Here is a 12,338-nt window from a genome sequence, read left to right on the forward strand (position 1 = left end):
TATCTGCTGCTTTCCTGTGTTAGAAAGCCATGGTATTCCATTCTGGTCCTGCCTTCAAGGTAAAAGGCAGCTGATACCCTGCCGCTGGGTCCCAACCCTGCCCAGACATTCTTTAGACTTCCTCCACTTTCCTGCCTCCGGGAGTCCGAGGCATGGATGTTTCTTTGCCTATTCTAGCAAACCCTAGACTCTCAGAGCTAGGGTCTCAAATAGAGACCTGATAACTGTGGGATATCAGGCCTTGGAGTCAGATGCTCAGCCATCCAAAGTACTAAAGAGTCATGTTGGCCTTGTTACTTCCCTTCCCGGGCTCAGTTTCCTCATGTGTCAACTGGGGTAAGGGAAGATTAAGAGACTTACACCCACAAGTACCCCAAGGTGCTCAGTCAGCATGCCTGCCCTTGGCTGTGACCATTTTAACGTAAGTTCTCCTTGCTCCCGCCTCAGGCCCTTCGAAGCTCAGGTCCAGGAAGGGGGGCCCAGAGCTTCTCACTCAGATGATGTCATCTCCTCCCCTCCCTTTTCTCCTCTCAGCCACCTGAAGTCTAAGAAGAGGCCTTCTCCCTCCTGCCATAAAAAACCAATGCTCAAGAGAGAGGGGCCTGACTCAGACTGATGTCTTCTGCTTCCTGTCACCTGTTGACATCCCCACCCATATCCCCTGCCCCTTCCCTGGCATTTTTTGAGACTCAGGTTCTTAGACCTCTGCTTGGTGCAGGTGCGCCTTAGAAACCCCCTGGGAGTCTTCATCTGCTCAGCCTGTGGCTGTGCTAAAGAGGCAGACCTGCGCTCGTGGTTTCTGGGGATTTGGGGGGTGCTGGCGCTTTCCAGCTTAGCTTTCAAGGTTTTTACTATGAGCCGTGTTCGGGAGAGGTCAGAATGTGTTCCTGCATGTGAGGAACATCTTATAACCAGCCATACACTGGGTTGGAAAACTCAGTCCTCTGCCATACTAGCCAGGGAAGCTATCTTAAGTTGTTCGATTTTCTCCTGACTTCATTGTTCACATCTATAAAAAACTGATAATCATACCTACCTCACGGGGGGTTTGTTGTGAGGGTTAATGAAATAATGTATGTCTGGCCCCAAAACCATTATTTGATTACATAATGTCTGGGACTTAGTGCCTTTTGTGGGTGCTGGTTCTTTGTCCCCCTGGGTGGATGATTTGACAGTTTCTGACTGAATGGCTGGTTAAAGGGAAGAAGTCTCCAAGTCCCTTCTCTCCTGGCCCTGCCAGATCATAACCCCTTGGTGAACCTCAGTGCCAAAGGGGAAAGCTCACCTTATCCTGGATCCCAGTGGCTTCCACCCCTGCTGTATCTGCCAGTACCTGTCTTATTTCCCCCAAATGCTTCCGCAGATTTCTTCTGTACTCTGCAAGGCACACCATGTGTCACCCACACCCCTCCTCTTCCCTTTTTATATCCCATTTTTTATATCAATTTCTTATTTTACAATAAAACTTTGCTACCACCTGTGTGTCTTGAGAGATTGGGGTCAGTGCAGGGGTGAATTAAGGGAGTGAGTTTGGGAAGCAGCCACCTGAGTCTTCAGGGAGCACATTTTTTTTTGGCGGGAGGGTGGCGGCAGGCGGCGCCAGTGCCTGGTTTCCTGGAGGAGAACAAAGCCTGGAGACTGGGTCAGTCTGCAGGCTGCATGACAATAAGGGAAGGGGTGCCTCCATTCATAACTTGGGAACCAACTGTCCCCCTCCCCTCCTGCCAGGGCTGGCACAAGGTCTCTGCTCCTGCTTCTAGGATTGGGCTGCTGCCCCCTCTCAGCCTCACCAAGGATTATGGGATTTAAATGTCTGATTTAGTAAGCCTGAGCCTCCAGGGTGGCCATCTGCTCCCCAGGAAAGGGGCAGGATACCTGGGTTCTCAAGGGGAAGGACAGTGGGTGCTATGGTGAGGAGAGAGAAGGCCTGCCAGCCAGGGTCCCCAGGAAGTGGGGGCGGCTAAGGTGAGGGCTGGGACATGGGACTGGGGCCTACCCGGCGTCCCCACACCCGGGCCTCGTGCCAGCCAGCTGAATGAATGGAAGCTTTAAACTCTGCCAGGAAAACCTTTCAAAGGGCTTCTTGGGGTAGGGAGGAGAGTCGAGCCTGGGGAGCCCTGCACCCCCCTCCACCCGTTCTGTTCCTTAGGGCTGCCAGCTCCCAGGGAGCGGGGCTGGGGGCAGGCTCTCCCCATCATCCCACACCCGCCACTGCTGCCTGAGCCAACATTAGAAGGATGGCCAGACTGGGGCCACAGCTCATCTGCCTCCTCCCTGCGGGCAGAGAGAGCAGAGTAAGGTCCAGAGGGGCTTCTGGGACCACTGTTCCCTCAACCTGGCTTAAAGTCCCTGAGGGAATCCCCAGGCTTACCCTGAGGATCCCAGACAGCTGTGAAGCCACCAGCTCCCTGGCCTCGAAATCACACTTTTTCTTCCTTTCTGGAGAATGCCAAACACTACCCAGGATACCCAGAACCACCTCTTGTAGAGATCTTTAACTTTGCCATCTCTCCTCACAAGCCAGGCCCTTGGTAAACCAGAGCACTTGAAACTCGAAATTTCCTTGCCTCACTCCTATAGACAGGTCACCTTGAGCCTCTTTCTGACCAGTGTCCTGCACCCCCCTACACTCCACATTTCTCTAGAGTGTGTCCTTAGCTCTTTTTGTTTCTGCTCTACTCCTTCACAAAGCAGAGCCTTCCTTGCTCTGCCAATCCCTTTGTGTCCTGATAGGTTCAGTTCAGTTCAGTCACCCAGTCGTGTCCGACTCTTTGCAACCCTGATAGGTTACTGGTCTGAGAATTAACCCTGGGTTTTCAGGCCAGTTCTACTAAGCTATGTGACTTCCAATGAGTCCCTGACCTCTCTGGTCCTACTTGCTCACTTCCTTCCCTCTGGCTATATTCCCTCCTGACAATCTAGCCAGCAGATATTCATTGACTGATGCCTTACTGTGTGCCCAGGATTGTTCTATGTTGTGGGGACCAGTGGCAGACTTGGCCCTGCCCCCACACTCAAAGAGCCCAAGTCCTGTTCCGCTAAGTTTTAGAATAATTTTAAAAACTTACCTCCTTGATTTCAGGAACACAGGGGCCCCAAATCTATAACACCCAGTAGAAGTTGTACAATGAGGAAAATGTAAAGCCATAAATGTTTTCTTTATTTAGAAAAAGAAAAAGGAAGCTAGCATGCAGCCTAAAAATTAAAGATATAACTTATTGAAAGAGAAAGCCAAGTTGGTTGAAAGAATAAATTCAAAAGCAGGACTCAAGGGGGGGGGGAAGATACACTTTAAACAAAGAGAAAAACTCAAGAGTTTGCGAAAAAAAGGAACAGTAAGAGCAAATTAATCCAATGTTTAAATAAACTATTCCAGACCATAGGAAAAGTGTAATTCATGTAAATTTTTTGTGATTTCATTAATATTAAAACTTAATCAAGATACTAAAAAATTAAAAGTAAACTAATTTATAGAGATGCAAAATATCTAAATAGTATCAAAAAATATATATTGATGAATCAAAAGAATATTAACATTATAACCAAGTAGGGTTTATTCCAGGAGCATAAAATTGGTTTAATAGAGAGTCTGTCAACATAATTCATTGTATTAATAAATTAAGGAATAAAAATATGATCATATCAACAGATGCTGAAAGGAATTTGATTAAATTTCAGCAGCCATTCCTTTAAAAAAGAAAAGAGTAATGGAGGAACTTTCTGGTGGTCCAGTGGTTAAAACTCTGTGCTTCCACTGCAGGGGGTTTGGGTTTGATCCCTGGTCAGGGAACTAAGAACCCACATCACTTGGCCAAAAAAAAATAGTAATGGAATACTGGTATTATCCTAATGGTTAAACCCTAAGGTCATTTCAATTTAAATTAGAACTATACAAGAAGACTTCCCTGGCAGTGTTAAGACTTACTTTCACTGCAAGAATGCCCACTAACATCAGTTTTAGAGCACTCAACAGGATTTTTAGAGATGAAGAAAACAAAACATTGTTTAAAAAATAAATATTTTTGCTTTTTGGATCATATGCTTATGTACCTAAAAACTAACCTCTTAGTTAATAATAGATGATGGAATTAAGCTAATTTAATAAGGTAGATGGATAGTAGATGGCAATAAAATAATTAGGGATAAGTTTCACAAGAATCACACAAAAAAATGAAAGAATGGCACAGACTCAATTTGGAGAAAATTATAAAACCTTATCTAAGGACATAAACCAAGCTCCAAACAAAAGGAAATGATAACCTGTTCTTACATGGGAAAACTTACTATCTGATAAAAAAGATGAGTTCTCCTGAAATAAAGATACAACGCAATTACAATCAGAATCTCAACAAGTCTTGATGGCTTTTGTTTTTGAGAATTGGATATATTTGTCATAAATTTATAGAGAAGAATAAGTGCCCCCAAATAACCAAAAAGGAATGGGCAGAGGGCTTGCTTGCCTTGCTAGGTATCAGAAAACAGACTATAAAATCAACTGGCATCAGATCAATATGGCTTGGTATAAGGAGTGATAGACAAGCCAGCAATGAATCCAGAAGAAGAACTCAGTATGTAGTAAAATGTATTACACAGCCAAAGTTGGCATTTCAGTTCAATGTGTTTAGTTGCTCAGTCGTGTCTGACTCTGCAAACCCATGGACTGTAGCCCACCAGGCTCCTCTGTCCATGGGGATTCTCCCGGCAAGAATACTGGATTGGGTTGCCATGCCCTCCTCCAACCCACTCCAGGGGATCTTCCCAACCCAGGAATCAAACCCAGGTCTCTTTCATTGCAGGCAGATTCTTTACCATCTGAGCTACCAGGGAAGCCCAAGAATACTGGAGTGGGTAGCCCATCCCTTCTCCAGATCTTCCTGACCTGGAGGATCAATGGGAGGAAGTAAATTAAGAATTTTTTTTTTAATGAAGCTGATACCCTAATAAAATAATACGAGACTCTTCATTTGTACCACACAAAAAGAAATCAAAATAGACCAAGTGTGGGAATTTCTTGGCAGTCCAGAGGTTAGGACTCCAAGCTTCCACTGCAGGAAGCCAGGGTTTAATCTCTGGTCATAGAAGATCCCTCAAGCTGAGAAGTGAAGCCAAAAATAAATAAGTAAATAAATTAAATTTTTAGTTGTATTGTTTTTTAAAAAATAGGCAAAGGAATTAAGGCATATGTAAAAATTAAAATGAAATAAAATCCTGCCCAAAATATTTTTACAAAATATGAATATAGCCTTCTGGAAATTCCCTGGCAGTCCAGTGGTGAAGACTCCGTGCTTTCACTGCTGAGGGGTAGGTTCTATCCCTGCTCCCTAGTCTGGGAACTAAGATCCCACAAGTCACGCAGTGTGGCCAAAAAAAAAAAAAGAAACCACTTTTTAACAGTAAAGAAGCCACCACAAACTCAAGAGACAAACGATTGGGGGAAATCTACAATGCAGAAAACAGTTTATATCTACAACTGTCAAGAAGCTTTAAGAAATTAACAAGAACAACCCAATAGAAAAAAATATTATGCAACCATTTAAAAAAATGAATTAGAGCTCTACCAGGCCAGGTGAAATTGAATGAACAAGTGTAATGCACAAAATTGTCTATAATATCTAATATAATATGTATGGGCTTCTGTGGTGGCTCAGATGGTAAAGCATCTGCCTGCAATGCAGGTAGACCCGGGTTCAATCCCTGGGTCAGGAAGATCCCCTGGAAAAGGGGATGGCTACCCACTCCAGTACCCACTCCAGAGGAGTCTGGCGGGCTATAGTCCATGGGATCACAAAGAGTTTAACACAATTGAGTGACTAACACGCACACACACATTTTATGTATAATGTGCATTATATGACTAAAACCCAGCAATCCATGTGTGTGTACATTGCACTCAAGATAAAACTATATATATGTGTATACACAAGTAATAAAGCTATTTTTTCAAGGCAAACATCCAGGCCAACTCATTGCAAACAAAAACAAACCCCAAGAAAATAAAAATTAGCTATAAACCCATCCCAAAATACCACAATAAAATATTGTTGTACAGACTCATCCATCCTTTTCCTATGCTTGTGTGCTTTTTTTATACACAAAATTGGGATCCTATGGTTCATTCTATTTTGAGATCTGTTTCTTCCAGTCAATTGTCCTCATCTGTCTCTGGGCATTTGCTGATGCTAGCCTCTCCCCCAAAGCCACCCCATCCTTTAAGCCTCTAAGAAACCTTCCTTATGAACCCCCCCACCGACCCCCCAGAGAGTGGTTGACCACTCTGAATTTTGTCCTCACCAGCTTTCTCTCCTTCCTGGAAATACGTTTAGGTCTACCTGGTTTGAGAGTTTCTCGAGTGCTCCTCCCCTCTCCTGTTATACTGGGGAGCTCCTTGGGGGCAGGAACTCTGCCTCTTTCATAAGTGTATCTTCACGTTGCCTAGAATGCACATAGTAGGCACTTTATAAGTATAGCTGTAGAAAAAGACATAGGCTTCTTGCCTGTCTTGTATTGAGTGATTGATCTCAAGACAGTATGGGTGATGGAGCAATCTAGGAGGTAGATTCTTGGACACTGGACACAAGAGATCAAAGCAGGGAAGTGGTCCTCCCAAGGGCTGGGTATCCCTCAGATCACCCAAATCCACCCCTCACCCCCTTCCCAGGTCTCCTCCAAAAGCTCAGAAAGGAACAACCTGCACGCAGGGCTCCATGTATGATATATATATATTTTTATATATATATATAATTGCTCTCATTTTATTGTACTTTATCCTCTTTTTACAGTAGATCAGACACAGGCATTAAATAACTGCAGAGAGAGACCACTTGGGTGAGGGGAGTGCAGGAAAACAATGGGATCCAAAGGGAAGAGCCTCAGATCCAGTCAGAGAAAAACAGGGAAGGGTCCACCCATGGGTGGGGTGTGGAAGCTGCAGCATCAAAAAAGAACAGGGAAATTACAGGTGGGGAAGTGAAGGGCGTGGGAGAAGAAAGAGTTAAAATGCCTCTATAACTCAAGAACACAGAAGGTCCCTCATTTAACATTCTATGGGCACTATGGGGTTGTTTAAGAAGGCAAAGGGGTCTGAAGGAGATGGAGCCAAGAAATTCAGAGTCTTAAAAGGAGGAGGTATCTGCAATTTTCAGGCTGGCATGCGGAAGAAAGGGGAGGAGTTAGTTTGTGATTAGTTGATAACTTGCTAAGAGAAGCCACAGAGAGGATGGGGGTGGGGGAGCAGATCTGGGCGGAGGGGAAGGAGATGGAATAGTCCCATAACCAGCTGACGTTTCCAAGGTGGCCACTGGGGACCCAGCCAAAGTGGCTGCCCCTCCCCCAGGGCGCCTGGGAAGTAGAACTTGCAGGATATTCTGGGAAAGGGAACAGAGGGGAGGGAGCCATCGGCAAAAACAAAGTGCATATTCAGCCTAGGTCAACCCCGCCCCTCTGAGGCGTGATAGGAGACCAGGAAGAGAATTTTCAAGAATCAACAGGGATTTTTCTTTCAGACCTTCATTCCCAGCTCACGTATTCAACGTGGAGTGAGAAACCAGCTGTGCCAGGAAAGAAGGAAAAGGCCACAGAGCCATCATGTCTTCAGTTACAAGTGGTCCCGCTTTCAGTGGAGGGAATGGGGATAGAGAAGTGGGGAAAGACTGACCAAGGAGTCACACAAGTCAAAAGCCACTGAGACAGCGACTGTGGTAGACAAGGCAGAAGGTGTGGGAGACAGGGGAGGGGACAGCGGCTGAGCTGGCATGGGAGGATAGAGGGTCACACTGGTGACCACTCTGTAGCCTACAGAGATATTAAATCATTAAGCGGTGCACCTGGAACTAACAGCAGTGTTGTAAGTTAATTATACTTCAGTTATTTTAAAAAACAGAATGGAGTGCCACATTCTGTCTGGAGATAAGCATGAAGAGATTGCCGTCTGTGTGTGGGTGGGTGAAAAGAAAAGAAAGTGAAAGTCACTCAGTCGTGTCCGACTCTTTGTGACCCCCATGGACTATACAGTCCAAGGAATTCTCCAGGCCAGAATACTGGAGTGGGTAGCTTTTCTTTTCTCCAGGGGATCTTCCCAACCTAGGAATCAAACCTGGGTCTCCTGCATTGCAGACGGATTCTTTATCAACTGAGCTATGAGGGAAGACCAAGGTGGGCGGGTGGGCATTTTCTATAGTTCTGGAGGGCTGGAACAGGAGGGCAGGATGGGTGGGGAACTGTGAGGACACCTCACTCACAGCTACACCAGGACTAGAAAGACTCCGAACTCTATGACCATCTTGGGGGTTCCATCTCCCTGTCTCTGACAGAGCTCAGGCAGGAAGAAGATGGTGGAAAGTGTGTGCAACCAGAGAATCACGACAGATGTCAGGCCGGGTTCAGAAGGAAAGGAAAAGGGCGCGAGGCTCAGACAAGCCATAGCTCTGTTATAAAAAATACCTTTGGGGTGGGTGAGGGAGGGATCAGGCGGGGTCAGGGGTATTCCAGAAGCATCCGTAGGAAAGAGTTGGGGGCGGGAGGAAGGGGGCCTCAGGTTTTGTTGATGCGGAGTTTGAAGGCCACACGCCCCGCGAACTTGTCGCGCTCATCGTCAGTGGCAATGTTGGCAGCATTGATGCGGCACTCCACGTTCACCTCCACGTTGGGGGTCACATTCAGGAACTTGACGGCCACCAGGGGCTGTGTGTAGTTCACCTGGGCCAGAGGAGGAGAGCGAGGCTCCAGGCCTGAGGCAGCTGGGCCTCCAACCCCGCACCCTGCTCCCCTGGAGGAGCCAGCACCCGGCCTCCCGCAGGACTTACGTGAAACTTCTTGCCATAGTAGGGAAAGTACATGAGGTCGATATTGCCGTTTGCAGGGAACATAACGAAGTTGCCGAGATTCTCGGCATCTTCATCTCGCTGTGGGGGACGTAGGAGGGTGGAGGAGAGCATGTTAGGGATGGCGGGAACTCAGCTGACTTCCCTTTGTTCCTCCTTCATCCCAATTGTGCTCTCTCAAATCTGTATCCCTTGAGCTGTGGAGTCTGGTATATTTGCGCTTGCACAGGAGGGGGTATCCTGTCTCCACCATCAGACTGGGAAGTCCTCCAGGGTGCTAAGGAGCCCGAAGCCTTCTACTGCCCTCCCACCCCAAATTCTTACCCCATCCTCAGGAATCGGTTTCTGGAGCGGAGCCAAGAGAGAACAGATCAATGAGTAAGAGCTCAGTAGGAAGCAAGGAGGGGAATGAAGCAAGAGGAGCAGGAAGCTCCTAGAGGGACAGAGGTGGGGGAAGCAGGGCTCCAAGGACAACTTAGTGGTGGCAGGTGGTGCTCACAGACCAGCAGCTACCAGATACCTAAAAAGAACTGAGGGCAGAAGAGACATGAGACTGAGCGCAGAAGACATGGTCAGGGAATAGAGAAGATGGGAGGATCATGGAGAGAAGCCAGAGGCAGGGGCTCGGGTGGAGTCAGGGAGAGGGTGTCTATCCATATAAAAGAGCAGACTTCTGCATCCTAGACAGAAGCATGAGGGGTGGCAGTGCCTTGGAGTTTGAGCCATATTGAAGCCCATGCTTACCCCCTTGTCCCTAGAGTTATGGGGCCTCTGGGAGTAAAGAAGATAGGGAGAGATGAGTGAATGACATGGAAACCATAAAGACAAACAGATGGGGCAAACAGATGGACAAGGCCCGACAAACTCACCTTCCCCACGCAGGTAACATTCATGCTCTGGTTTGCTCCTGCATAGAAGTTGATGACCTGGAGTGAGGAGAGACAGTGGTGAGGGTTAGGAAAAGAAGTTGTCAAAAACAGAAATATCCAGCCCCCCAGCCATGATCTCAGCCTCCAGCAGTCACATCTCTCTTGTTCTCTCAGCCACTCAAACATCTAAAAGTCTCCCGAAGCCCAAGAGCCCCAGTAAAAGAAAGCAACTGCCAGCAGATGGTAGCTCCCTCCTCCATTCTCCCTGGGGACTAAGGATATGAGTACCCGGTTCATCTTGATGAAGACACAGGGCTGTCCAGTGCTGTAACCATAGTGGGTGGGGTCCCCAATGCCAGAGCAGTCACCCAGCTGGGTCCGGTTGAACTGGCAAGCACGTTTTGGGTAGTTTAGAACTCCGTTATCTGGTTGTTCGTAATAGCGACCAGGGCGGCAGACATCATTCTTCTGGGCTTGGATGGAGTCATTGTAAGCTAAGGAGGTGGGCGAGAGAGAGTCACCGACCTCATGTTCTGCTCCCAGGGTACCCAACCCCCTGCCCGAAGTCCTGCATAGCCATCGAGCCCGTACTCACGCTCCAAGAACTTATTGAGTTTCTGAACATGCTGGTCCCAGCTTTCAGTGTCACTGACATTGACAATGACATCGAGGTTCTCAGTCTTAGGGCGAATCATCAAGCCTAGTCAGCAGAGGCAAGAATGAGGGGGTATATGTAAGACAAAGGACCATACAAAGAGGGAAGAAGATGGACATGGGGAACACCAGGGTGAGGGATGACGGGAAGATCTGAGATCGCCTTCCAGGGAGGGAGATCTCCTGTGACCCTCTGCCACCTCTCCAGATCACATAGCTCTCAGCTGTGGGGAATGTGAAGGCGGCCTTTAAGAAGAACTGCCCAGCACGTGGTGACTGGCTCATCAGAACCAAACCTCTAAGAGCTGACAGTTCTCAACCTGCGAGTTCCTTTGGGAGGCTTAGGGGCATCAGAGTAGTGAGCCTGGCTGGTGGGGGAGTCTCATCACTCACCTGGTGTAGCCAATCGGTCCTGGTACTTGGGGGTGTGGTCGGAGACCGTCTGCAGCATCACCCACATGGTGAGGGTGAACATGGCGGTGAGGAAGCCATAGAAGACGAGGTAGAAGAGGAGGATAAAGGCTAAAGAGGAGGAAATAGGGTCAACAGGTTCCAGGTCTCCATCCACGACCTGTCCACGTGCCCTTCCCCCACTCAGAGGTTCTGCTCAGGAAAGGATCCCAGAGCCCCAGGGAGCCTTCCCCTGGGAGCAAAAGGAGACAAGCTGGAAAAAGGCAGTGTGTCTGGCTTCCAGCCATGGCTCCCAGCCCCTTCTGGTCCTACAGCAGCACAGTGAAGCCCAATTTTGTGGAGGACACAAGAAACCTAGACTCTTGTTGCTTGGACAACCCCTTGAATAGGCCACAGTCATTTTGCCACAAATTATATTCTCAACTTGTCAACCTTCATGGCCCTGAAAAGGCATACCATCTGTTACTGCTATATGGGTACTCATGTTTGAAGTTGTCCAGCACGATGACTTTTCAAGCTGGCACTGGCCCCAATTCACCACCAAACTCTCAAACCATCTCTCAGGGTGTGGACCCTCACACTCAAACAGCAAAATCTTCTCTCTCTCTGAGCCCTACAAGAGCTGAACCTTGAGTGGGTCTCCGGCCAAAGCTACAAAGTCTCTCAGAGACAGCTGTCCAGGGCCTTCAACAGTCACCCCACCCCCAGCTCACACTCAGCACTCAGGGCAAAGGCAGGTGTAAAGGAAGACTTTCCACAGCCTTCCAGGCAGAGAGCCTGGTGGACTCTTGGTGGATGTGACAAGTCACTGTCACTCCTCAGCCTAGTGTGAGTACCTGCTGTTTCCATTCCCCCAGATCTCGAGTCCTTCCATCTCAGAAGACACTTCCCCAAGCCTCCCCAGATTTTCCCAAGGACTCAAGGACCCTTCCAGTCCCACGGACTGGACTTCCCATTTCCTGCATAAGGACTGCATCAGACCCACTTCAAGGGCCCCTTGGTGGGGTGGGCTAATGGGAACAGCATTCAGTCAGCGTGGAGGAACTGTAAATTGTGCCACACAATGTCTCCTGTGCTTCAACTTCCCAGCTTGAAAATCCCTTTTGGAAGAAATCACCCTTCACTGGCATCTATGCCCAGCACCGGACCCTCAACCAGACACAAGTCCCTCCACATCTCCTGAATATGTGGTCCCACACACCACCTCCAAGGTATGGGTGGGGAAGGTGCCTGGCCATCCAAGGCCTGAGACACAGGGCCCAGATGATGTACACATCTCACCACCAGTGACCACTCCCTCCGCTTGTGACATCTGAGCCCAACACCCAGCCCCGAACACCTCCCAGTGGCACCCCGGCCCCACAGCCCCCCACCTACGAAGCAGTCACAGAAGGCTCCAAAACACGAGGCAGTGGGATCCAGACAACTTCCGCTGTGAAGAACCCTCTCCAACACACACCCCACCTCTCCAAGACCCGCCCCCTCATGAATGTTCCCAGGGTCCAAGGGGTGGGCACGAGCTAAAAATAGACGGGCCTGGCCAGCTAGTGAGAATCAGAGGGAGGGAAGGGGCGCTCTTCTGGAG

The 12,338-nt window shown here is 48.3% G+C and overlaps 2 protein-coding genes across 3 annotated transcripts in view; one reads left to right on the forward strand and one right to left on the reverse strand.

Moving 5' to 3' along the window:
• Window positions 1-1,481, forward strand: part of TP53 (tumor protein p53) — a 12,520-nt gene extending 11,039 nt beyond the window's left edge. Inside the window, exon 11 of one of the 2 annotated variants that reach the window (XM_010843073.1) lies at window positions 535-1,481. In XM_010843073.1, the coding sequence (XP_010841375.1) occupies window positions 535-616 (82 nt within the window). In that variant the 3' untranslated portion in view covers window positions 617-1,481. The remainder of the gene's footprint in view (window positions 1-534) is intronic. The other variant, XM_010843072.1, reaches the window with a different exon arrangement.
• A 5,220-nt stretch (window positions 1,482-6,701) lies between these two features.
• Window positions 6,702-12,338, reverse strand: part of ATP1B2 (ATPase, Na+/K+ transporting, beta 2 polypeptide) — an 11,770-nt gene continuing 6,133 nt past the window's right edge. The window contains exons 2-8 of the mRNA XM_010843212.1: window positions 12,127-12,273; window positions 10,736-10,864; window positions 10,284-10,388; window positions 9,977-10,182; window positions 9,689-9,745; window positions 8,802-8,900; window positions 6,702-8,694 (exon numbers count right to left, since the gene is read on the reverse strand). Coding sequence (XP_010841514.1) covers window positions 8,530-8,694; window positions 8,802-8,900; window positions 9,689-9,745; window positions 9,977-10,182; window positions 10,284-10,388; window positions 10,736-10,864; window positions 12,127-12,273 — 908 coding nt within the window. The 3' untranslated portion in view covers window positions 6,702-8,529. The remainder of the gene's footprint in view (window positions 8,695-8,801; window positions 8,901-9,688; window positions 9,746-9,976; window positions 10,183-10,283; window positions 10,389-10,735; window positions 10,865-12,126; window positions 12,274-12,338) is intronic.

The sequence above is a fragment of the Bison bison genome, unplaced genomic scaffold (genome assembly GCF_000754665.1).
Source record: "Bison bison bison isolate TAMUID 2011002044 unplaced genomic scaffold, Bison_UMD1.0 scf7180017864180, whole genome shotgun sequence".
NCBI classification, from domain to species: domain Eukaryota; kingdom Metazoa; phylum Chordata; class Mammalia; order Artiodactyla; family Bovidae; genus Bison; species Bison bison.